Source organism: Parasteatoda tepidariorum, chromosome 8 (assembly GCF_982258835.1).
Source record: "Parasteatoda tepidariorum strain Cologne lab strain chromosome 8, Ptep-v5.0, whole genome shotgun sequence".
Lineage (NCBI taxonomy): Eukaryota > Metazoa > Arthropoda > Arachnida > Araneae > Theridiidae > Parasteatoda > Parasteatoda tepidariorum.
In genome coordinates, this window is record NC_141762.1 from 70,371,618 (window position 1) to 70,398,648 (window position 27,031).

A 27,031-nucleotide genomic window follows, 5' to 3' on the forward strand; every position below is an offset into this window, starting at 1 on the left:
AAGTTTACAAAGACATGCGACGAGGATTTGAAGAAAATTTTTCGATTACTTTTTTAGGACAAACCGGAATATCCCGAAATATGCTTAAAGTTTGAATCCCAGAATTTCGGGGGGGGTGTCCAGACGGTCCCCCCCCCCCTGGCTCAAACCTGGTCCCTGGGGTTTAAGCTACAGGCACAGGAACAGCATGTTAGGGCAGAGTGACCTTTGACTGAGAAATATTTTCACTGTGGAGGAGTTTTAAATTCAGTATTTGTAGTTGTTGCTTGTATCAATAAGCATGTTTTAGAGGGCTTTTTTTAGTTGCTAAATTATTTTTTTCTTTTTAATCAATATGATTGAACCAAGGCACCTTGGAATGATTTTCCATAATTTCTAAAAATTCTGAAGTTTGTAACGGAGTTTGTTCACAAAAAAAAATTATTTTTATGGACAGAGGTATAATGTTTATTGCTAAAGTTTAATATATAATTAAAATTTTTACTTTCTGCATAGATAAATGAAAAATTAAAATTGGACCATGGTACCTCTAACAGTCTCCACTATAGATTTCTCAAGATAATAGGAATGATCTCCTAAAACAAGTTAGAATAACTGAAGTCTAAATAATTTTTTTACTTTTTGGTTGACATTACATTAGGATAAATAAAAGATCAAATTTTGACTTTAAAAAAAAAACCCAACTATTTTCATCAAAACTTTATTCATAGCAATATCCCACTTCAAATACCATATTTTTTTTGACAAAATATGACCATAAAACATATGGCATACCATTACCATAACCATTTTAAGCCATATCCAATTGTGGCAGTCTATCTTTTTTTTTTTTTTTTTTAGTTGAATAAAATCTATTTTCCTCTTGCAGATTTGTGTGTTTTTGTCATTTTGAATATATGAATGAATAATGCCACTGTAATGGTATTTGTGTGTCTTGTCTATCACTAAAGTTGTAACGGGAACAGTGAGGAAAAAGTTGCGTTTTTTTAAATAAAAAAGAGACTCGAAAATAAACAGCCTTATGATTGTCACTAACAGTAATTAGCTATCGAGATTTAATTTGTATAATTATAATATCTATTGCAACTATTTGTTGTAAAGATTCCTCATTTTAGTGAAACATTGCTGTGTTTCAATTCTCTTTCGATGATATTGTTTCACTCACAAAATCTAATATTTGACATTAAATTTTTAAAAAATCACGTTTTTTCTGATAAAAAATTGCATGGTATAGATCAAATATGGTCTTGATTTACATTGAAATTTTCCTGATATACCTAGAAGAGTCAGATTTTTTTTTTTTTTCTGAAATTTAGGGGAACCCTAATTACATTCACAATTTTATTCAAATTTGGAAAATAAATTTAAGACTATTCTGTAACTTTTATCTTAAATTTCTTAACTAGAATGGGAGAGTAAAAAGTTTTTAATTTAAATATTTTTTTAATTATTATTATCAGGGCTAGGTTGAAACTCAAAGACCATACTTAAATTTGCTGCAATATACGCATTCACAGTATACTCATTCCTTTTAGAATCACAGTATTAATCTAGCATAATTTAGTTGAAATTGGGAAGTTCCTTTTATTTGATCCTGTTTTGTTTGATTTTTTAAGCTGTATCTTTCCAGAAAAAGAATGCTATTGAAATAACTATTATTTAGGTTAACATGTAAAAATTCATTTTATTTCATCCCAATTCTTTTATTTTATTTATTTTTTTTCTTCAGAAATGTCGAAATTCCTTTTATTAAACTTAATGATCACTCAAGTAGTCCCCTTTTGTTCTCACTTTGCGACCCCATCAATACAAGAGAAATTTTATCAGTTATGCGTACTTTAATTGTTATTTGAGTCAGTTGTCGTAGCTCTTTTACGTCGCACTAAAGCTACACAATGGGCTATTGGTGACGGTCTGAGAAACATCCCTGAGGATGATCCGAAGACATACCATCACAACTTTGATCCTCCGCAGAGGGGATGGTAGCCCGACGACCTGCACTCGAAGTCGAGCACTTTACGGTAGAACAGTTTAACGAGGACCAATACCACACACCTTCGGTCCCTACGCAGACTAATCCAAGTGGTCACCCACCCACAATCAATTGTCTAAATGTTTGTCAATTATCTAAAATATTTGTATTCTTCCCTCTAATCTGCCACAACCTACTGCTTCTTTAATTGCGATTGACTTCCAGAAATAAGTATTTTTCTTCTGTGCTTAACTTTGAAAGTAAGCATAAAATCTACATATGTAGCGAGTGCATCTATCATTTCCCTTCATAAATAATTTAGAATCATCAGCAAATATTAAGTCAGAAAAGTGTACGCAGAAGGGATCGTATAATTATATTTAGTACGGAAAAAACAAAAACTCTTTAAAAAAGAAACTAAATCACTAGGCAAGAAAGTGGAATGAAAAGCAAAAGAACCAACTGGATTACCTGAGGAAACTTGGAGGTGTTTCTAACACTAGCGTTTTATTTACTGCGTTTTTTCTTATGCATATACAAATTTTTTATGTTTGTAGTCCCACATTCCATAGTGTAGGTTTGATAAATTTCGACGGCGTTTTGGTTTTTTCTGTTTTAAACAATTGGCTTTATTTTTGACAAAATTGTTAATATGCATCATGATATTAAAGAAGTATTAGCGAAGTTGTAAAGAAATCAAAATTTAGACTTTTCTGTACTTCATACTTTTTGTAGAATTTTTATTATTGCCCACCAAATTTTTTGACGGAATAATAATAGATAGTTGTGCTTCAAACTTCTGCTTAAAATTTTTTATTTAAATAATAAAAAGTGCTTTAGAATTTATAACTATATAGGACTAGTTTTTAAGTACGAAAAGAAGGTTTCATGGAACGGTACTTTATGTCAACATATTTGACGGTAGATTCAAATTAATTCATGAGATTATTAACCTACATAGTTGTTTATTTATAAAATTGTGCGATATATATAAGGTGTCAGCCAGAAGTTCTACGCATCCCAACCAGATATCTCTATTTTTTGTGCAGAATAATCTAATTAGGAAAATATACGAAGAGAAAAAAAACTAATGTCAACCTAACTTCGATAGGTTCTACATATGTTTTAAACTCTTTTATACGTGTTTTGCCAAAATTTAGATCTTTTGTATGAATATTAGTTTCTCGCATTAAGAAATCATTATTTAACCTTACATTTGGAATTTTTTTCAACAATGTCTATGTTTACTTTTGTATTTAATTTAACACAATGAATTAAAAAGAAAGTTGCTTTAGAATTACAACAATGAAATATCAGAGAAGTTCGTATAAAATATTATTGTTGCGCATTATTGACAAAAATATAATAATTGTTGAAAAGTGCAACAAAGGTATAAAAAAATTTTATGATCATTCTTTTTTGAGCTATATTCAGAAAAGGTTGTCAATTTTGACTGCGATTTTCAAAAGCTTTAAAAAAGTGTGTAATTATGAGTGATTTGTATCACCAAAGAATGATTTCTTACTGGCTTAAGCAGAGGATGAGGTTTCCTCTCTATAAAAGAGCCATTATTAATCACTGGTTAAACCAGTTGAAAGAACATCCTCGACCTCTATGTAAGTATAAAATGCAATTTTTTTTGCATATCTTAAATCATGTAGCTAAAATTCAAGAGAGGTAATTCAAATGCATGCGGTCAATAGCATGATACAATATGAAAAATGTCCTTTAAATGAAAATGTGTATTTCTTGTATATGTTTGGTTGAAAATAATGACATTTTAATTTGGCGACATTTTATTTTAAGAGCACGCATCAACAACTTAAGTAAAGGAAAGCATTTTATAAATATTTGCTAAGTTTTTTTGCAATAAAAGACTTTATCTACCTCCTTGAAGTTTCCTTGCTTTTGAAGCGCTAGGAAGCGAGACATCCGACAATTCATTTAAAGATTGGTAAGTGCGTGATGGTCCTTTTTATGAGTCAAACGCGTTTTCTTTATAAAGAATTAATAGTTTCATCTTGAAGTTACAAAAGAAAGAAAGTTGAAATTTGTTGTACAGTAGGTAATGGTTAACAATTTGGGGCCCCTCTTAGATTTGGCGATTTGAACATAAATTTTTTATCAACTATCTCTTGTTTAAATATGTACTTTTTCATAAAAAATATCAATATATTAACAATAAAAATATCAATATATTATCAATTAGCATAAAAATATCAATATATTAACAAGTCAATAAATACTTGCAGTTAATTGTAGGAATGTTCCTGCCACTAATGCCATTATATCATTATGTCAAAAACGTTAAGGTTAATCAAATAATAAACAGATGTAAATAAAAAAAACTATTAGAAAAGGCTTCATATGTAAAAACAAATTACATGGAAACTATATGTATTCTCTAAAAAAAGGTATAGGTAGGAAAATTTTTCAATTTAAAGAGAAAGATGATAAGAGCCGAAATTTCATGGGCACTAATCTCAGATTATAATTTTCCCGAAAAGTAGAGTGATATATTTTATTCTGTCAAATAACAAGAAATTAAATAAAACATCGATTGAAGAAATTTTAGGCTTGGCCAGTATTTCTTACAGAAAAACGTCAGTCTTTCCTAATATACAGTAAGTTAGTAAATATGGTAAGTTACAGACATTAGGTTTCATACAAACTTTCTAAAAAAAAATAATATGATAGCTACGAATTGTGTTTATTCTTAGATGAACCATTCATTATAAAATTTTACTTTTGTTTATTGAAAATATAAAAATTTTAATAACATATATTTTAAATTTAAATGTTTTTAATAAATATAAATTTTTTTCATTTTAATTCTTTTGGCATTTTGTTTCTTTAAATTGTATTATACTTGTTAGTATTGTAATGTTTTTCTTCTTATTTTTATCTGTAGCTGAGGTTGTAGTGAATGTTGATGAACGCTGCGATGGTAGCGGAGATGAACAGACTCATATGTCTGGCGATGGATTGTCTGACACCACTGAGTAAGCATAACTCTTTTTAAAATTCCTTAAATTGAAATATATATATATAGTGTAAATATTTTTTCTTTCAATGAATGCAATGATTCTTTTTATTTTTTAGCTTGCATCACGTCCACAAGGACGATGAAGATTTTGATCTTCTTGAAAAAGGATTGTATGAACATACCAGGTACGGTGTTTTGGTTGATGATAAGTAATTTACTCTTTATATAAACTAATATAGATTTCTATTGTGCTAATGATATAAAAAAATATTTTTGGCGAATTTGTTACCAAATTGAACTCAATCCACCTTTTTTTTAAACTTGACATGCTTAATATCATTAATCAAAATATATTTTTTGGAGACACTTAAAATAATATGCCCGTTCTAGTAGATATGTATTTAATTTATCTGAAAAAGGAAATTGTAAATAATTTTTCTTTCATTGAATACTTATAGAATTTTTAATTTTTTATTTTATTTTTATAATTTGAGCTCTCTTATCGTACAGTGAAATGATAGAGATTTCGCTCTTTTTAAAATAGGTTGTATGAATATAAGTGTTTTGGCTAATAATAGGTAATATTCTCTTTGTATAAATTAGTGCAGATTTTTACAAGCATTCTGCGAATGCTTGGGAAAAAAATTTTATTTATGTGGAATTTCTTATCAAATTGTATTCAAGCATTGTCTTTTTCTTCGTGACATATTTATATAATAGATTATTTTTTTCCTCGCGGCAATTAAAATAGTATGATAGGAAATTATGATAGGAAAATATAATTAAAATATTTATAGATATCTTATTTATCCTTGTACAGATATTTAATTTATTTACAAGTATACTTCATGATTTTATTTATAATTTTAGTTCGATGAATTGGGTCGATGAAGATTTCGATCTTCTTGAGAAAGGATTGTATGAGAGAACGAGTTATGGTGTTTTGGATACTGATAGGTAATTAACTCTTTATACAATTCAATGATCAGTATTGTACTAAAGATTTAAAAATATTTCGGGGCAATTTATTATCAAATTGAAATCAAGCCTTATACGTCTTCCCACTTGACTTTTTTTTAAATTAAGTGAATTGAATTTTTTTCGAGGCATTTAAAACAATAAACTAGTAATATTTATATATTGGGAGTACAAATTAGTTCGGTCCGTTTTTAAAAGATGGCTCTGCTTGTTATATAGTGACAGCAGGTTTCGATGGTTTCAGATAGGTTAAACGTCTGTCAATAATATTCAGTTAATACATAGCATAGTTTATACATAGCTGTAGTTTATATCACTTTGAGTTTCATACAAAAACCCTGTTTTTACTTTGTTGAATAACTCAAATTTTGTGGTAACGAAGCACCATTTGCGGGAGGTTTTATGTTTCTGCTTTAATTGGAAGAAAAGTGCAGCTGAAGCGCATCGAATGCTTGTAGAAGTTTATGGTGACAACTGATAAATCATTCAGGGAATGGTTTCGACGTTTCAAGAATGGTGAATGATGAATCGTTAATAGTTTTGTATACTATGAGCTGCTACAACCTGGTGATTCCATTACGGGTAGTCGGTACGAGCTACAATTGATTCATTTGAGCCGTGCATTACGAGAAAAAAGGCCGGAATACGAGCAAAGACATCACAAAGTTATTCTTCTGCGTAATAACGGTCAGCCTGATGTCTCAAAAGTCGTAAAAAATTATTTGGAAACGCTCAAGTGGGATATTTTACCGCCCCCGCTGTATTCGCTGGACATTGCTCCTTCTGATTACTGGTTGTCAGACGGATGCAGCACGATTTGGCAAGTCACCAGTTCACTTCTTTCGCAGAAATCGAAAATTGGCTCCTAACTTGGATCGCCTCTGAAGACGAGACAATTTTTCGAGATGGAATTCGAAAATTGCCTGAGAGGTGGGAAAAAGTAGTAGCCAGCAATGGACAATACTTAGATTAATCTGTTTATTCATTTTGTTCTGAAATAAATGCATTTTTGACCACAAAAAAACGGACCGAACTAATTTGTACTCTCAATATAATAAATGAAATCATGAAATGAGATTGTATGTAATTCTTTTTTCAAAAAATACAATAATGTTTTATTTTCATTTATAATTTTAATTTAAACAAGTTTCATATTTATTTTACTATTATGGCTTAATTTTTTTTTTCAAATTTATTATTGCATAGGTGAGAGGGGCTATAATGCAGATGTGGTAGTTAAGACAAATGGAATATTTCTGTCACTTATCACTTAAAATATTTCTGTAAATTTTGTAAGATTGCGAAAATTCTGTTTCTCTTACACATGCAGCTGCATGAAAAGAAATTTTAATGTTAAATAAAAATTTAATAATGTTTTTACTTATAGTTGATTTAAATTTTAATTTTGATGATTAAATAAATATTGAATCTTGACTAATTGGCTATTTTTTAGTATGCTAAGAAATATCATTCTAAACAATTTTCGCTTATAATTTAGACTATACCAATGATATACAATTTTTTAACCTTCCACTTAAATTATTCAGCGATCTTCAGATACAGAGAAGTTATACAATATTAATACAGTAATTGACTATTGACTTATACCATCCATAAAATTTTCTGACTCGTGTTTTTTTTAAAAAAAATAACTTGTTTTTAATAAGTTTTTTTTACTGTTTTGAAATGCAATTACATTTTAAACTTTATTTTAATTTTAGGAATGTATTTTGTCAAGCTAATTTAAATAATTGTTTTTCTGTTTGATAAATGCTGAGATAAAAGATAATTGAGAAAAATTTCTTAAGCCATATAACAATCCTAATTTTATTTCTTTTCATGCAAATTATGACTTTTATAATTTTTTTATGATAGGAAATTTTACATATTAGCGATTTATCTGTTTAATTTCCACGTTGCTTTTATTTCAGGTTAGTTACTCGTATTAGAGTAGTTTACGAACAATAATTTATTTATTCAAATGTGGTTTAATTCTATAACACTTGGTAAGAAGAAATCCTAATTCATGAGATATTAATGATTTTTATAGGAAAACTCGTGTTGACGTGATTGTGAAGACCGTGGTTGAAATCGCGGTGAGAAAGAGAGTCACCGAGAAAAAAGGATTCTTTGAATCCATCAGTAGTTTGTACGGTTGGTTTAAAAGGTTCTTCTAAAACTGTGCACATATAGGTAAGATCGAAAATTGTTCTCTCTTATACTTTATACTCATTAAATTTCTAAAAGCTTCTGATTTATTCGTCCTATTGACTTAGTCTGGAATTTATTTGATTTTAGTAAGAAAATTTTTTTTAAAAAAAATACATCTTCTGTCTATAAAGATTAAGTCTTATCACGTTTGACTCCTTGCCACAAATAAATTCAAGATGGCGGCTAAATTTCGTCAGGGGGGGAGGGACAAACTTCAGACTTTCATATTAGGCTCAACAAACCTCAACTTTAAACATAAATTAAAATCTTTCTTCCAATTATTTATTATTCAATAACATAGGAGCTCGCCTACACTGCAGTTTTCATATAAAGAGAAGTAATGATCAATTGATCAACGTTTATACAGTCCATAAACACTTTTTGTGGAAAGTACATTTTATTTTATTTTTATATTATATCCGTCTTTGAACAACCGACCCAATTTTGGGTTAGCGACCACTAACGTTCAACTCCGTAGCCTCGTAACTTTGAACCAATCCAGAAGACAAGGAAAAATCCTGGATCAGTACCCCCAGAGGTTTTGATTTGTTATGGGAACATGGAGGACTTTGCAACTCGACAAATTTAAAGTGCATCAGTCACCATTTACTACACGGGGAGTCTTTGGCCGGCGGGGATCGAACCCACGAACTATTGGCCTTGGACCCAGTGCACTACCTACCAGGCTATCCCGGCCCCTGAAACGTGCATTTAAAAGAAGAAGAAAAATTGTTGCGTTTTTTTTCTTGTTGAGAAAGATACGTTATTTTAAAAAAAATTATACGTTATAATACGTTAAAATACGTAAAAAAAAAACGTTATTTATTTATTTCTTTTTCTTTTGCACTGAATCATAAATACAATATTAATGCAATGCATGATGCCATGAAATGTTATTTTGAATTATTGTTTTCCTGATTATTAAATTCGTTGAGACACATAATAATAATAGCACAATTATAAGGGATACAACATACATGGCCTTAAACTTTCTCCTGTTAATTTCAAATCATTAAGACTTATAATAATAAGAAACAGTTCCTAATTGTCCTGATTCCGCGGCTTCATTTCCTCATTAAACGTTTGTTCCAGATTGATAACTCGCATTATTATATTATTTATATCAATAATTTATTTTTTTAATATGATTGAATTTGATAACAAAACAACTTTAGGCAAAGAAATTATAATTTATGTGAATTTATTATTTTTGCAGAAGAACATTTGTTGGTGTGTTTGAGAAAGATTGGCTGAATGCACTATGTAAAGAAAAGCAAAAAGGTGCAAGGAATTCTGAAAGTTCTCAAGAAATTTATTCTGTTGAGAAATATTGAAGAATATTTTGACCATACCATATTTGAACTATTTCATAAACAAGCCAATGCTCTTTACAAGCCAATCAAATGTGTCTAAAAAAAAAAAAAAAAAAAAAAAAAAAAAAAAAAAAACTTCTTAAGAAAGTGTGTTTGCATTACGTTTAATAAATTACGGGTAAAAAAGAAGAAAAAAAGATCTTGTTATATTTTGCAAAAAAAGAAAAAAAATACAAAAAAAGACTTGTTTCTAATACGTATAATAAATAATGCATAAAAAATTCGTGTATTTTGCAAAAAAAAAAAAAAAAAAAAAAAACTTCTCAAGAAAATTTGTTTTCTATTCTCTCCATAAATTATGCGTATAAAAGGAGAGAAAAAAAAATCTTGTAATTGTTAAAAAAAATATATATATATATATATTTGAGAAGCCTTATCTTCAATACATTTACATTTAATGACTTATGGGCAAGAAAGAAAAAAAATTCTTGTTACATTTTGTAAAAAAAAAAAAAAAAAAAAAAAAAATTGGGGTGTAATGCGACAGGCCTCCTTGTGGTGCACCCTGGGTAACGCTAAATCTGTCGCAACGTTGCTCTGCTTCTTCCTTTTCTTTTTAGCATTTGAAAATGGCAGTTACTATGGTAAAGAAAAGGCTGCTTATCTTTGCAGTAAGGATGAAAGCTAATATTTTCCTTATAATTCCACTTTTAGGAATCGTTTTTAATTCATTGTAGATTGTATAATGATGTCAGAGGACACCATTTGGTACTAATATAAATATTTCTAAAAAGCAATTTTGTAGTATCTTTAAAAGTATTTTTTCAGCGCGTTGTCTGAACTTGCAGGAGGTTTTGCGATTTCCACATCTCGCAACGTACTTTGCGATCGCCTGGCTAATCCTTATATCACCTCACTGAATATGTTGGTCAAATTTTGGAGCACCTTATGTAGTACATACATTAGAGAGGATACTCAGAGATAATTGTATAGCTTTTTGAAATGCCTATTTATTTGAAAATTGATTTCATATTAAAATATGAGGAACATGATTTCCAAAAATTCCCTTTATTTTCAGAAAAAGTTATAGAAAATTTAAAAATATTTTTATTTTGTTCAAAAATGCAAAGTTCTTGGGCAATTATTTAACACTAATATGAGAAAATACTTTTTGCCACATTTCCTTTAGAACAAATTTTAACATTATAGGTAAATTTTAAGAGAAGATTATTATGCATATTTAGAACATGAGATGCAGTGTCAATGAGGCCCCCTTGTGCCCCGATTAATTCGTTTATAAATTTGGTGACTTGGCCTCGCATCCCAGAAGAACGCCTTCATACGACCTTATTCCCAGAAAGCTGGAAATGATTTTATTTCATTTTGGGCAAAAAAGAAAAATATGTGTTTGCGACGGTTCCTGAAATGAGCTAAACTTTTGAGATCCAAAAAACTGCTACCTTCTTCGGTCTTATAACATTTAAAAGATACTTCATTTGCAAAATTTAATTCAAACCATAGAACAATATATTCCGCCTCGAGTGATATACAGCGATGCAAATTTTGAAAACAACAAACTAGAATGTATTGTTCTTACTAAATTTACCAATCAAGACCCCTTGGATATCGTAACTGTTTTGTAGATAGTGACAGAAAACTAGTTAGAAAAAGCAAGCGTTAGTGACTTTTGGAGAAGAAGATATTAGATGAAATTAGGAATTTGAGTGAGGGGCAGTAGGAAATAACAAGATTAAATAGAATTTTCTTTTTCTAACTTTCAAATTTTACTTTTGAAAAACACAACAAAAATATTTGCGAATCTCAAAGAAAATAATAACACTTTAAGCTTGGATATATCGAATAATTTTTCAAAGAATTACAGAAATCAATTATTCTTTCATGAATTTTAGTGTTTCCATTTTGTGAGCCTTAAAAGATTTGAGGACCTGGGGTTTCACAGATGGTGTTTCTTTGTCACGGAACACATTATTTGTTTTACATATAATGAACGTGGAAAGGAGAATCAAGATAGTTTTTATTATTATTCCTACACCCCTTCATTGGCTGCGATAGTACTTCTACTTTTTTCAGACAAGAAAAAACAAAATGCTTAAACTTTTCCGGAAAATTTCCAGTTTTAAAAGGAATATGTTTCTGTTTTCATGATCCTAAGAGTATGCTTAATTAGGTTTCTGATGCAGGGGCCAAATTTATAAGGTATCTATATATACGAAAGAGAACAAAGCTATTCGTATCCTAAGTCGCTTACATCTCTTTCAAAAGAGACTCTCGAAAGTTAATTTCAAATTGGCATGTTTGCCTACAACCGAGGCATCTGCATGACAAAACTGTCCTGAAGGCATACCTTCAAGTGCAACTGTTAAACCTTCCTTGTTGCCCAAGACTGAGAATGGAGGCCGAACCATAAAAAGATTCCGATTTCAAATACCACCAGAGGCTCCAAAACTACTGAACAATGTTTCATGTTCCTGTAAAACCAGATGTCAAGTCATTTGCTCTTGTAGCATAGAAGGAATGCAATTTTCAGTGATATGTGCAAACTGCAAGGGCCACACTTATAATGATTGTCTACATGAGGATCATACTTTAATGCTAGAAACATATTCGTATGACGAAGAAGGGGTCTCACTTCAAAACACTTTCGAACGTGAAGATCTGGAAGATGTTCTTAAAACAGATGAAAACATTTCTGGACTATCTTAAGTCATAAAGAAAAATATTATCAAAAATGAAGCAATTTTGCAATAACCTTTTATGCATTTTTTATGTTTACGAGTTACTTATAGATTACTAGTTGTATATATTATTAGTTATATTTATATATTATTAGTTATATTTATATATTATTAGTAACATATTGTTATTTTACTTTTGTTATCAGATTGCTATTGCTAAACGTTTATTAGCTGTAATACAATGAACATTATTGTGACTTTCTTGTTATTCATTCCTATAAGCAATATAGTATATATTTTTTAAATTGCCTGAAAAGAAAGCATTTTTCATAACCTTCCGCTGCTTTGTAAGTGAAATCAGAAAATAAAATAACAATATGTTAAAGATAAATTTACCATTAAATGATTCACTTAATGTAATATCAATGTGAAAAGTAAAATCATTTGAACTCAATGGAAAAATAAAACACTGAACGTGTTGGATATATTGTAATAATGAATAGGGTCGAGTTTTAAAATTATAGGTTAATATAGGGAAAACAAAGGCCTTCACATGTATAAGCAGAGAACAAACACATAAAATTTATATTAAAATCAGACCCCCTTGCGCCCAACTAACTCTTCTATGAATTTGGGGATGGCCGTATGTCTAGGCATAATTTGGGGCTTGGTTGTTCTGTATTAAAAAAACAATAATAAGAAAAAAGAACGATGTTTTTATTAAAATTACCATACTGTAATAAAAATAAAGGTTTTTAATGGGGTTGAATAATTCTGTAATAAAAATACTAGGGAGGAAGACCCGCGCTGAGGATTTTAAATTATTAGCCAGTAAATTAGCTAAATATCAAAAGTATTCGCCAATTTTCGTAAGACTTCGCCAAATGCAAACCTGACAGTTTTTCATTATTATTTTTTTTCACGATAGGAAATTATTTTAAGATAGTTTGTTTCAGGATTGTATTATTTGGACTCAACTCTAAGCGGTTATACGGCGCATCTGCCGAAAATTACTGCAGTCTAATACAAAAACACTGATTTAATTAAAAATAATTAATTATGATGTGATCAAGTATATCACATAATTGATTCTTCAAACAAATCATCAAGACGTTCTGTAACTAAAGAAAGGGGTATCTTTCTATCTGTATCCTTCGAAGGATCTGTATCCGTGTCGTGTACATCAAAACTTAGTATTTGAGGTTTATTCTTTTTTCATTAAGAATAAGTTAGTGAATGTTTTAAATAAAATAAAGACTATGAGATTTTCAAAACGTACGCCCATACTACGGAATATGACCACCTGTCTGCGTAATGCAATTTTAGCTTTCTAACGGTAGGCCGCAGAGGCAGATTCTCATACTTTTGCATTAGCATGCGCACATTACCTCTTCGCATCCTAATGCAAAATAATACGAATTTGTCACTTGTACGTCTTTTTCTTACCTCTTGCTTTCTCAGTTTATAGTTTGCATGTCCTTTCCACGGTTTTGCATAATGGGACCAAATTATTCCCATTGTGTGCCCCGAATTATCTATAAATTTGTGGCTTGGTATGGATGTAATCAAATAATCTTAATTAAAACAATACATCGGAATAAATTTCAATCGCAGTTTAAGTAGCACACATGAAGGCTGTCGGGTAGCAACTTATTGACTTCGATCACGCCCCTACAATGTTAAAATTACTTTTAACTGTTTGAGATCCATTCTCAGTCCTAGCAGTCCGATCACCGTCAAGAAATAATGAAATAATCTATCCATGATGGCCCAGTGGATAGAGAATCCTACTTCAGTCCGATCCTCAACTCCGCTAACACCATCCGATTGCATGCAATGTACGTGTATATAAAATCTATGGAATCGAAAGTTCCGTGGTGGGTCGCTGAGAAGGAGCATGAGTACAGACAGTTGGAGAAAATTTTCATTCCCTTCAAATCTATGGATGGTGTTTTCTACACTAGAGAACGCTGCAAACTCGGGACTGCCTAAATTTCCGGGTTACTGTTTCAGTTGTATTTTAAAGCCATTTGGCATCATTGTGTTTTGAAATTCTTGCAAACAATGTATTTGATTACTTATTACTTATGTTTACAATGCTAACAATACTTGTGTTTACAATACTAAAAGTGTTAACACTAACGTAAGATGGTGCATAGCTTGAGCTTGCAACACGAACAAACAGTAATAAACAAATGGAAAGAGGCCAAATCAAGACTGTCAAAAAAGCGAGTTATTCAAAATCTAGCAACCATGTCACCTTTTTTAATAATAAATAACAAAATAACTAAAACACATTTTCACTCCAAACTCCCCAGAATTACATAATAACATTAATATCTTATAAAAGACGGCAGATTTGAGCTCAGAAATCATCTGATTTTTTTCTTTTATTGAAAACAAAATTATCCGTTTGAAAACATCGCCTATCAGAATAACATGTAGTAAGCAGCTGCAAAATTTTTAACCGGAACTAGAGTAGGTCCCGAGCTCGAGATTGTTATTGTTTACATTTCTATTGAAAACACCATCCGTCCCGCAGTGGACTGATCGTTAAGACACGGTTCTCAGCAGATCACCGAAGTCAAGCATCACTGGCTGCGGTCAGTGTGCGGGTGGGTGACCCACTTGGATCAGTCTGCGTAGGGACCGAGGGTGTGCGGTATGGGTCCTCGTTAAATTGTGCTACCGTAAAGTACTCGACTTCGCGTGCAGGTCGTCGGGCTACCGAAGCGGTGGTGCCATCCCCTCTGCAGAGGATCAAAATTGTGATGGCATATCTTCGGATCATCCTCAGGGATGTTTCCCAGACCGTCGCCAATAGCCCATTGTGCAGCTCTAGTGCGACGTAAATGAACTACTACTACTACTACTACTACTACTAAAAACACCATCCATATTTAAATTGAGGAAGTGGCCTCACCCATGAGATCCCCTTCTGCAGAGGGCAAAAATTTATGTTAGCGCATATCTTCAGATCATCCTAAGGGAAGTTTCCCAGACCATCACCAATATCCCATTATGTAGCTCCAGTGGGACGTGAATAAGGTACCAACTTAACTACCAACCAAGAAAAAATGAGAATATAATCACTGAAATATTTTCATCTAGGGATATTTTATGTTTTCTGGACAGCGATGGGGTTTGCGTGAATAACATTCAGACTGAACGGTTTCTTGAATTTAATGTAGTGAGAATATGCCTTAAATAAATTTTTTAGTTAGCGAGTGTTTTTGAATTGACCGTCACTCTGTAACTGTACCGTATGTGCGAAACTACCGATTGAAGTCGTCAATGTGGCGATTGTTTATGTGAGGCATCTTAGAAAGTAATTTATAAAATTTAAAAAATGAAAGTTAAAGGACAGGTATGTCTTTATTTTAAATTATGTCCCTTTTTGTAATGATTGTTATCACCTATTATTGTATATAATTGTAAAGTGTTATAAATGTTCTTTGGAAATGTTAGAACTAAGCCTTGCCATGCATGGTGTCTTATTAATTATTAAATTAACTTCAATCTTTATTTTATCGTAATTAAATATTTTTTTGTTTGAATTCTCAAAATAAATTTAACTATTTATTCATTTTATAATCGTTTTTATACTCGTCTAACATATGTTAATAACTGATAAGATAAAGTTTAGGTATTGCTTGCTCAAATGAAATGGTAAAATATTATTTGTACAGGCATGTATTCTTTCAATATTTTCATTCAGTGCTGGCATTCTTTCTGGATATTGTTATTATTAAGAGATCTTAAATCAGGGTAAAAGCAAACTAACTGATTCCTCAGTTTTACTAAGTAGGCAGCACGATTTGTTGCTATGTGTGCCTCTCAAGATAATTTCTATTTTCCCTAAAGTATATCATAATAATTCATAATTAATATTGATTTCTAGCAAATATATTTATGTATATATATGGTTTGTTCGCATAGCTTCCAGGAAATTTTGCTATTTAGTAGTTCATTTCTTACTTTATTTTTGGAAAATCTTATTTTTCTCATGAGCTAAAATTAGTTTGTATTAATATTTTGTTTATATTCATTTTTATTTTATGATGGAATTTCAAAATTCTCACAACAAAAACCTTCCTCCAAATACAAACCAATTATTATATTACAAGTCAGGGGTCTGTCCAGAAATTTTGTGAATGGTCTGTTCTTATTAAATTGTGAAGAAATTACTCGTAATTTGTGAATATAAAATAAACGTTTAGTCACATTCTTTCAACCAGGGTCTGCTTTTGTGAATTTGTGCAAATAGGGTCTGTTCAAAAAAAAAATTTCAAGGAGTTTTTAAATTGTATAGACATACAAGATTATGCTCAACACTGTTAAATTGTAATTAAATTCTAGAAAATAAACAGCAATTGCTGGTACTATTTTAGAGATGCAGCATACAAATATTTGGTATTTAGCCTATACTGCGGAACGCAGAATATTCATTTCGGACGAATAAAGGAAGGAGCTTCTGCTTGCTGAAGACAAAACTTAGTTCCTTTGCATTTGTCTTTCTCCCCCCCTCTTTCTGGGAAGGATTTATTCGATTAACAAATCAATAATAAAGATAAACAAATTTGTGAAGGGTCCAATTTAAAGATAAATTATTTTGTGAAGGATCCGTTAACGGACCCAAATTTCTTCTTAACAGACCCCTGCAAGTCTGCTATACTACCTACAGCACTAGTTTTGCCCTACTATTTATTAGTTAGTTACTAATCAACCGTTAGTATTTGCAATGCCATGTAAAATCAATGTTGTAAGTTAAAAGAAAATTAAATCCTTAAATACATTTTATTATGTGTCTATTAAAAATTACTTTAGCTAGACTGTCTTTTTAAAACTTAAAAAATTCATCTTTCTACTGTTAATTGAAGATTATATTTATCACTTGTTATTAATCAATATCTTTAGTATCTTCTTTCTAATTTTCTATTATCAAGATATTTAATTTTTAGCAAAAATGTGTAACATCTGCTAAAAAAAATCTTATTGATAACTTTGGATATGAAACAAATTAATCACTGATTACTCAAATTTTTTTATAATTCAACAAACTCATTGATTCAATGAACAGTGTATCATAATGATTTAGAAGAAAGACATTTGTCATTCTTCAGAACATCTCTTGATGTCGAATCAGATCATATTCATGCGAAATCATGGAAATATTTTATTATTTATATGCTTTAGAATTTACTGAAAAAGAACATTAGAAATCTTGCACATAGTGTGATAAAATTTATAAGAGGTAGATAGTGTTAACTTGTGTACATGCACTCTTCAGTCCTGAGGACTGAAATTAGATTTAGCGGTTTGAATTTCACCCTCTAATTATTATATGTTTGACTTTTTTAAAAAATTAAGTTTCAAAAGAAAAAGAATTTTTCCTACCATTTGAAAATTTAAACATTTTCTGAGAAAATTGATAATTTTTTTTTTAAAAAAAAATGTTGCTATTTTTCATAATTAATGCCAAATGAGCAATTTATGATATCTCACCATAATGGAAAAGTGGTAATGACTTAACTTCACCATCTGTTTGTAAAAACAAAATTCACATTGTTAAATTTGAAACTGCTTGATATTTTCAAATTCAGGGCAAAGTTAAATTAAAATGATGTAGGTCAAAATTTTAATAATGGAGGGAAAAATTAATAGAGATATGAGTGACTCCAAGAAAGTCAGAATTTAGCAATTGGTATAGTGAATACTTACTTGAAGGTGCTATTTTTGATTTGCTTAATTTAATTAAAAGAAATGTTTTTTTTTTTTTTTTTTTTGAAAAAAAAAGTCTTGGATATAATATATGGACCATCCTCATTAAAAGTAAGCTTTAATTTTTAAAAAAAATTCTGTTTAATGCTAGATTGTGTTAATTGGTCAAAAAATAGGTCTAAGTTCAGTGTTAAACGAATTTTTATTGACCTTGTTAATATTGAATTCAATGTTACTTTATTATAATTAGTAATTATAATTTATTATATTGATTTAGTTATAATTAGTATCTTTTGTGATAACTGTCCACATGTAACAAGTTTATAAAAGAAAGTTCAATCTTGAGAATTTTGAAGAGTGGTGCATCTTGTGAAACATGAATGTATTTTTAATATTCTATTTTTAGCAGTAGAATTGTGATTTAGATTTTTATTGGTTATCACTAATATTTCTAAATGTCTTTTAATGCATAACTGGATATTAGCAGGAGAAACAGGTAATCAAATTATAAAAGTAATGTGTACTAATTGATGACTTGTTGTTAATGTCTGATTTTGTTTTTCCTTTAGTTGAAGGAGTATAAAATTATTGGAAGGAAACTTCCATGTGAAAAAGAAAAAAATCCACCATTATACAGGATGAGAATATTTGCACCAGACAAGGTTACTGCAAAATCAAGATTCTGGTATTTCACCAGAAAACTTAAGAAAATCAAGAAGTCTCATGGTGAAGTTGTTTCTATATCTGAGGTATTTATTTAGTTTTTATATATATATTAATTACTGTTAGCAACAAAAAGTGATGATTAAAATTCTTGTCAATAGCATATTAAAAATAGTAAATAACTCTAAAAAGAATCACAAAATTTACAATGAGATAGAATCATCTCAGTTCATAAAAGTGATTGATCAAATCAAAATCAAATCATCAGTTTCTTTAAATACAAATAGAAAGGTGCTTGGTGTGCACTTGAATGCAAGCAGGTTCTCTCCATAGGGATAATTGTTTTTTCTTAACTTGCATCAGAGAATAGTATGTATGTTTTATACCGAAAAAAGGATCTAAATTTTTCTGTGAAATTATCTGATTTTTATTTTGAAACACTTTAAAGCCCAGCTAATGTAATCTTCGAACTCTATGTTGTTCTGATAACTAATTAATTTTGCTTTTAAAAGCATTTGACTATCCTTCATTTTAGCATATTTGCAGAGAATTGCTAGCATAATAAATGTTAGTGCGTTAAACTTTAAGCAATATTCTTCCTCTGCCATAAATCTTATTTTTATAAGAAGGTGTAAAGGATAGCTGAGTCTGGCTACTTATTTTAAGAATACTTAAAATGTTACAAGTATTTTTTAACAAGGAATGCACACATAAATGCTTTTTTATATTCCTATTTATTTGCTTACTGATTAATAAATCTGCAGCAATAACCCTTAGTTGCAAAATATGCATTTCCATATTTAGCTATTAATTTTTTTTCTTACATAAGAATTATACCTTACTAAATTATTAAACTTCTTAATATGTTAAATTTGTGCACTGAAATATACTTGTAAATTTAGGTTTATGATAAAACCCCCACTAAAGTCAAGAACTTTGGCGTATGGTTAAGATACAATTCTCGAACTGGAACCCATAACATGTACAGGGAATACAGAGACATGACTGTGGCATCTGCTGTAACTCAATGCTGTGAGTAATTATTTTTATTTTATTTCCTCTAAATATTGCAATTTGGTTTGGGCTTAAGCTTGTTTTTGTAAAGACATGCATACATTATTTTTTCATTATAGCTAATAATAGAAATTATTGGATATTATCTATACTTATCAGCAAGTAACTGTTAGACAAGTGTTATAACTTTCTCCTAAATTTTAATCATGAAACCAATTTTTTTTAAAGTAGAGATTACATTACTTTATTAAAAATTTCAAACTAATAAATATTTTAGATTTTAATTTTTATTAATTTAATATAGTCTAATTTAATTTTAATAATTTAATAAAATATTAATTAATACATAAATTATTGCAATATATATTGTATCAATGTATGCCATAACTTTGTTGCAATCACGTGTATACAGCTCGATCATCTAGAAAGCTCAGGTGAACAAAATTTTGGGAACTAATAAATTTTTTCACAAAGGATTATACATTTTATAATCTGGTAGTAATAAGGTTATTGTGTAATTCCAATCAATCATTTATGAATTTTGTCCTGGCTTCTATTTAATAGGAATTTAGATTTCTTTTTTTTTTTTTTTTTTTTTTTTTTTTTTTTTTTTGATAATTTTTCTTTAAATCAGATTTGGCAAGTTTTTTTTTTAGATCTGAAACATCACCTTTGAAGAATTAAGACTTTCAAACTCAAATGAAACTTTGAGTTATTCTTTCAGAACTGATTGCCAGCTCAATGAAATTGCACAAACTTTTTTTTGCAAAACTTTTCTAAACTGAAATCTGTCATTAAGATCAAATTAATTTTTATAGTAGATAAAGCTACTTTATTTTTCATTATTATAAACTATTTCAAAGTAATATACTAATGATTCATAGGTTCTTAGATTCAAAATAATTGCTTTTGAAACTTCAGAGAAGTAAATAAAAGTAGTTTTTTTTATTCCTGAAGATAGTTTGATTGGCAGAGAAGATAAATTGCCATTAACAGATAGAAATACTGTTTGTAGCTAAGCAATGAATTATCCAAACTAAAGGAAAAAGATTTAAAACAATTCTGTGTGGTTTAAAGTTTTATGTGGTAATATACACATACCTTAATAGACACCTTAAAAATAAGAGGGAGTATTTTTTCTGATCTTCAATGTTTGGATAAAGATAATTTTAATTAAGGTTTCAGCAAGTTTTAAATCATTGCAAACTTTTATTATTTAGGAATTATTCTGTCAAGAAGTACAGCTAATGAGGTTAAGTTAGTGTGTGAATGCCATGTTAAGCCTTATCACGAGGCAGTGCTGCAATTGAAATAAAGATTTGCTGCAAATAAATTTTCTTAGCATCTAATGCTAATCAAAGCTACAATACTTAGAAGCAAGCCCATGATTATGTCTTTTTATGTTTATTTTCTTGAAATATTGGACAATTATAATGTAGAAGCATTGTTTTTGGTATTAAGAAGTCATCTAGATTTTTATAGTTTAAGAAAATTCAATAATATATGAACTGACAAAAGAAAAGTTTTGGTCCTAATTATTTTTCGATGGTTTTTGGCATGTTTGTTGAACTTTTATTTGACCTTAGATATTCAATATTTAGATTATTTGCGTCATTTGGTTTTAAACAAAAAGTTCTGCATATTTGAATTGTGTACCTTTTTTAGTTTTATCTTTCACCTAGAGTGTTCATTTTTATTCTTTTTTTATGACATTTTATACTTGTATCATGTTGTGAAGCTTTTTAACTCAATTTTCAAATTATGTTATGGAGAAAAGTTGTTCAGCTCTTTTAGCATTGTCTGCACAGAATATACTTCAGAGTTTTACATGGATGCAAATGGATATGAGTTAACCATATTTTCTCTAAAACTGTTCTTAAAAATATTTCATTAGAAGCAACAAAATTAAGCACTATTGTTCAAGAAAGTTTTTGAGCTACTTTTTTAAAGATTATGTAACTAAAATATTAGCAAAATTTAAAAGTATATAACTCGAATAAATGGTTACATAAATCTTGAACTTGCTATTTTTTGTCTTCTCTGCTACTTAACTTCTATTATCAGCCAAAAATAAACTAAAAATTTTGTGTTAAATCACTGTTGAAACAGTATGGTTTCAAAAATGAAATCTTACTTTTGAAAAATGCCAGTTGAAAGATTTACAATTGAAGATAAAATAACATTAAAGGCTGTTAGTGGTTTTCTTGCTAAATTGAGAAATCTTCAAAACTGGGGCATGTGAAATGGAAATTAGAAATAAAAGTTTGTCATGAAAAAAGTTTTTCTTTCCCCCAGACGTGTTTTGTATGGATTTGTTGCTTAATTTGCAGTCTGTGCTATAATTTTCAATATAAATGCTCTATCTAAGTTCACTTTTGTTTAGAAGTTTTTTTAGTGAAGTTGATGATATTTGGAAATTTTTTCTCTTTCTTTCCTTTGTACTCTCAAATGTTATTCTCTCTACCCTGTGTTAGTAGTTATGTAAAATTGCACTAATATTCGGAGGCTTAGTGTTGTGTAGCTTTGCCTTTGTTGCGAGTGCATAGATTAATTAAATGTTTGTCGCCTTTGTTTAGGACATTTCCTAAACGAAGTGAATCAAATTTTGACAGCTTTTTTCATCAATTCTCCTTCTGTGCTTACAAGTTTCTACCCAGCTCTAGATATTTGTGTTAGTGGTTATTTAAAATTGCACTAAAATTCGGAGGCTTAGTGTTGTGTAGCTTTGCCTTTGTTGCGAGTGCATAGATTAATTAAAAGTTTGTCGCCTTTGTTTAGGACATTTCCTAAACGAAGTGAATCAAATTTTGACAGCTTTTTTCATCAATTCTCCTTCTGTGCTTACAAGTTTCTACCCAGCTCTAGATATTTGTGTTAGTGGTTATTTAAAATTGCACTAAAATTCGGAGGCTTAGTGTTGTGTAGCTTTGCCTTTGTTGCGAGTGCATAGATTAATTAAAAGTTTGTCGCCTTTGTTTAGGACATTTCCTAAACGAAGTGAATCAAATTTTGACAGCTTTTTTCATCAATTCTCCTTCTGTGCTTACAAGTTTCTACCCAGCTCTAGATATTTGTGTTAGTGGTTATTTAAAATTGCACTAAAATTCGGAGGCTTAGTGTTGTGTAGCTTTGCCTTTGTTGCGAGTGCATAGATTAATTAAAAGTTTGTCGCCTTTGTTTAGGACATTTCCTAAACGAAGTGAATCAAATTTTGACAGCTTTTTTCATCAATTCTCCTTCTGTGCTTACAAGTTTCTACCCAGCCCTAGATATTTGTGTTAGTGGTTATTTAAAATTGCACTAAAATTCGGAGGCTTAGTGTTGTGTAGCTTTGCCTTTGTTGCGAGTGCATAAATTAATTAAAAGTTTGTCGCCTTTGTTTAGGACATTTCCTGAACGAAGTGAATCAAATTTTGACAGCTTTTTTCCTCGATTCTCCTTCTGTGCTTACAGGTTTCTACCCATTATTAGATTTTAAATGACAAGGTATAAAATTTGTATGGAATTAGTTAAATATTTTGAGTCATTTATTTAATATAAAAAATCATTTGTTTTGTTTGATATCTCAAGGTTTAAAAATTTTTCTACCTTACTGATAAAAATTAATATCCCTAATTAGACTTTTTATTGATGTTATCCTTTTTTTTAAAAATGTTTTACAGATAGAGATATGGGAGCCAAGCATCGTGCCCGTGCAGATTCAATTCAAATTTTGAAAGTTCAAGAGATTGAGGCTTCCAAGTGTCGCAGACCTCACGTTAAACAGTTTCATGTGAGCAGATTTTTTATAGTTTCTTATTTTGTCCTTTGCTGTAATATGTATAATGTATGTATATGATTAGGTGGTTAAGCTTATTGGTATGTATGTATAGGTTTTTATTGAAATCTATTCAAGTTTTTTATTTACTTTCTTGAAGTGTTAGGTCTGGTGAAGAAAGTAAGAGACTAGGTCAGATAGAGAATAGTGTTAAAAATTTGAAAATCTTACAATAACATACCGATATCCATAGTTTCTAAAATATTTCTAATATAATTTAAAAATTTAGATAAAGGATTAATGGTTAAGATGTAAAATTTTGTTAAAAAATATTGTTTTAAAAATTTCTGCACTAATTTACAAGCCATGGAAAAATACTTAGCAAGTTTAATTTAAAGGCTATGGAGAGTCTGGTAAAGGTCAGATATTTTCTTCACCTAACTTTTCTTGTTGATTCTTGAAAATATTCTGCCGTAATTTTAGTTTTGTTTTTAGTAGATTTGTTCTTAGTGTTTAGTAGATTTGTGTTTAGTAGATTTAGTAGATCTGTAAGTTAGTATAAAATATGAAATTTTTGGTTCTAAATTGCAATTATGATGGTATGATTGGTTTGTTCTTTATTAACGCATTGTGGACTGGTGATGAGTTAATTTGTCTTCATGTCCAAGATGATGACCAATGTTGAGTTAGACTTAATGCTTTTTTTTTTTTGCCAGTGTTTAGGATAATGTTTTTTTTTTCTTCCCTCAACAATCCTGATTTTTCTGATTCAAAAAAAAAATGCTTAGTCGTGGTTTTTATGTGCATTCAGATCATCCCATTTGATATTTGACAAATTGCGTTTAGATTATTTGTTACTCTTTTTCAATAAAATTTGCATTTATTATAAGTACACCATGGCAGAAACATGGCGACATTGTCACAGAACGTTACAGAGGCCCCACAGAAAGAATTTTTTCTTTGGGAAGTAAAAAAATTTGATTTTCTTTTCTGCTGTAATTTTTAAAGGATTTTTTTTCCCTTAAAATTAAATTCAAAATGTGCCTTGCTTGCAATCAGAGAAGAAAGAAATGCTTGTGATTTTTCCTACTCTCATTTGAAAATAATGAAAGATAGTTGATTAAGAAATTTTGGTTTTCTTTACTGTAGAAAGTTTCAAGACTTTTCCTTCAGAATTATATTTAGAAGATGCTTTTCTCACACATTGAATTCTCACTTGAAAATTTAGAAAAATTCGATAATCACTCGCTGCAGCTTGAATTTCAAATTGATTATACAGAAATAAAATAAAAAATCCTAATTGTAAAAATTAAAAAGATATTTCGCTCTAGGAATCATGTTCTTTCTTTCATTTTTTCTTCTAAGAGCATCAAATTTGACTGAGTGAGGATTTTCTTGCAAATGCTAAAATTTGTAGTAAAATAATTAATCAATGTGGGATGGGTTAATTTGTCCTTTTTTCTTAAAAAAAAAATTGATTGAAATAAAATCTGTGCAATATATTTAATGAAAATTTTAAATCATGTGTTGGTCTTAATTTTAACCCTCACAACTCACACCAATTCAACGGTAAATATATGTAGTGTTTTCATATCCCCCCCCCCTGCACATATTGCTATGAGTTTTTAGATGTGTTTTATTGCTTAGTTATGTGATTTTTTAAATAATACCGGTATTATGTAGCGTGAAGTTTTAATCAGAGATTCAAAAAATGACTCATTGAGACACTTGGTTCTCGTCAATATCCTTCCTCTTTAATCCATGCAGTGTTTCAGCCGTTCTTTCAAGAGTTATTGCTACGAATTTTTACAACTTTTGTTTAAAAATATATATTACTTTTACTATAATAATTTCAGCTTTTTCGACATTGTTTGATTTTTTATTGCAAGTCAATTGCTGCCAATTTCCATGAGGCTTTTTAAATTCCAATTACTTCTTAGTTGATATAATTTCTACAAGTAACATTTGAATCGAACATTTAACTAATCACTTTTTGACGTGCTCAATTTATGCTGATAGTATCTTAAATCTATGGTGTTTTGAGTGCATTCTTGGCAGTTATTGATATTGATTTTCATGTGGTTTTTAAATATCCTGATATATTTCTGGCTGTATGAAAAATTCGAAATACGCATTTGGATATTTAATTTTTAACATTGACTGTCTTTTATTTTTGTAGTTACTGCTATTCATTTCTGTACTGTTTTTAAAATCTGATACAACCAAATCTCGAAATGACACGCATTTAGCAACCTCTTTTTTGAAAAGTCTGATTCTCATGATTTTTTTGGGATAGTTACAGCTTTCATGATTTTTATTTAATGTATATGATTTACAAAAATCGAAAAATTAAGTAATAAATGCATATTTCCTTCTATAAAATGTGAAATATCATTCATAATATTAAAATTTAAAAAAATATGTATTCAATTTTAAAAATTATGAAATTTTAAGTTTTTTTTTTATAAGCACAATGTTGCTGTTGCTTAAAATTAGTAACATGCATAGCTGTTTTTATTAAAAGTACATTGCTGAAAGACATTAGTACTAGAGTAGCTTGTCACAGAAGGTTTAAAAAAAAAATTCTGCCACAGGGCTTAAGCATAGTAATTTGTATACTTTTGGTTTGTTGTTTGCTCTGTTATGTATACTGTTCTAAAAAACCCTTTATCTCTTGGCAAACTACAAGGCCTGCAAGTGTATTGTTAACTGTTACTGATTTCTTTCTTTTTTTTTTTAAATTTCAGGATAGCAAGATTAAATTCCCTCTGCCATCAAGAATCAACCGAAAATTCCACAAGCCACGCTTCACAACTATTAGGCCAAATGCTAAATTTTAAAATTGTATCATATTGAAACAATAAAAGAAAAGGTGTTACTAACGTGTTTTTCTTACTTAACTTAATATCTATCTACTAATAGTAATGTGTTGTAGCCAAGCTTGTGTTATGTGTTTTGTATATGGTTATATAATCAGGGGTCTGTCCAGACATTTTGTGAAAAAAATACTCATAATTTTTTAATATTAAATAAGCGTTTATATATATATATATGTCACATTCTTTCAACCAGGGACCTGCTTTTGTGAATTTGTGCAAATAGGGTCCTGCTATTGCAAGAATTGCTAAAAACCTTTTCAAGAGGTTTTTAAATTGTAAATAAATACAAGATTCTGCTCAACAATTGCTGCTATTAAATTAGAGATGCAATATACAAATATTTGGTATTTAGCCTGTACTGCAGCACAACACAGAATATTCATTTCGAACAAATAATGAAACAAACTGAGCTCGTTCTAGACAGAAAAAAGGGCAGGGTGCAAAAGTTTAAAAACACAGGGATGAGATTTTTCCGCTTTTTAGCGGATTTCCGCCTTTTTCACTTCTGTCTCTTGAATTTCAGCCTTATTATCAAAAACTCCGATTTTCTAAAAGTTTCAGTTTTTTAAATAAATGTTTCGCCTTTTCTGAAAATTAAGTCGTTGAAATAAAATAATTATATTTATTTCCGATTTGATATATAGATATATATCGAAAGCTATTTTGAAAATTCAAACTACATAGCTGCTAACCCTTCTACATATCTACTTATTTTAGCTTTTACGAGCAGAAAATAAGATTTTCTTAATTTCCCCCCTTCCGCTAGATAGCTCGTATTTTAATATCAAACTTCGATTTTCGTATTTACCTGATTTAAAAGTTGTTCACTGCGATTCTTATT

The 27,031-nt window shown here is 29.6% G+C and overlaps 2 protein-coding genes and 4 non-coding genes across 6 annotated transcripts; all 6 read left to right on the forward strand.

Moving 5' to 3' along the window:
- The first annotated feature begins 4,699 nt into the window (after positions 1–4,699).
- LOC139425691 (uncharacterized) lies at positions 4,700–9,593 on the forward strand. The gene is made up of 5 exons (XM_071181250.2): positions 4,700–4,974; positions 5,075–5,143; positions 5,829–5,915; positions 7,987–8,129; positions 9,364–9,593. Exons 1-4 carry the CDS (start codon positions 4,856–4,858, stop codon positions 8,111–8,113), a joined length of 402 nt encoding a protein of 133 aa, XP_071037351.1. The 5' UTR covers positions 4,700–4,855; the 3' UTR covers positions 8,114–8,129; positions 9,364–9,593.
- A 5,843-nt stretch (positions 9,594–15,436) lies between these two features.
- On the forward strand, positions 15,437–26,193 carry LOC107444182 (ribosomal protein L18A). The gene is made up of 5 exons (XM_016058267.4): positions 15,437–15,523; positions 18,447–18,626; positions 19,443–19,572; positions 23,217–23,326; positions 26,059–26,193. Exons 1-5 carry the CDS (start codon positions 15,506–15,508, stop codon positions 26,149–26,151), a joined length of 531 nt encoding a protein of 176 aa, XP_015913753.1. The 5' UTR covers positions 15,437–15,505; the 3' UTR covers positions 26,152–26,193.
- LOC147806283 (small nucleolar RNA SNORA68) lies at positions 22,243–22,370 on the forward strand. The gene has a single exon (XR_015428767.1). It is a non-coding gene; the product is annotated as a small nucleolar RNA SNORA68 (small nucleolar RNA).
- LOC147806284 (small nucleolar RNA SNORA68) lies at positions 22,445–22,572 on the forward strand. Its single transcript, XR_015428768.1, has one exon. It is a non-coding gene; the product is annotated as a small nucleolar RNA SNORA68 (small nucleolar RNA).
- Positions 22,647–22,774, forward strand: LOC122269469 (small nucleolar RNA SNORA68). Its single transcript, XR_006225201.2, has one exon. It is a non-coding gene; the product is annotated as a small nucleolar RNA SNORA68 (small nucleolar RNA).
- On the forward strand, positions 22,849–22,976 carry LOC147806285 (small nucleolar RNA SNORA68). The gene has a single exon (XR_015428770.1). It is a non-coding gene; the product is annotated as a small nucleolar RNA SNORA68 (small nucleolar RNA).
- Positions 26,194–27,031: the final 838 nt, after the last annotated feature.

Excerpts from the sequence above, each read along its gene's own strand:
- LOC139425691 (XM_071181250.2), top strand. The coding sequence starts at position 4,856 with ATGTTTTTCTTCTTATTTTTATCTGTAGCTGAGGTTGTAGTGAATGTT. Across the intron at positions 4,975-5,074 it reads GGATTGTCTGACACCACTGA|CTTGCATCACGTCCACAAGG; the intron begins GTAAGCATAACT and ends TTTATTTTTTAG. Across the intron at positions 5,144-5,828 it reads GGATTGTATGAACATACCAG|TTCGATGAATTGGGTCGATG; the intron begins GTACGGTGTTTT and ends TTATAATTTTAG.
- LOC107444182 (XM_016058267.4), top strand. Across the intron at positions 19,573-23,216 it reads ATCTGCTGTAACTCAATGCT|ATAGAGATATGGGAGCCAAG; the intron begins GTGAGTAATTAT and ends AATGTTTTACAG. Across the intron at positions 23,327-26,058 it reads CTCACGTTAAACAGTTTCAT|GATAGCAAGATTAAATTCCC; the intron begins GTGAGCAGATTT and ends TTTAAATTTCAG.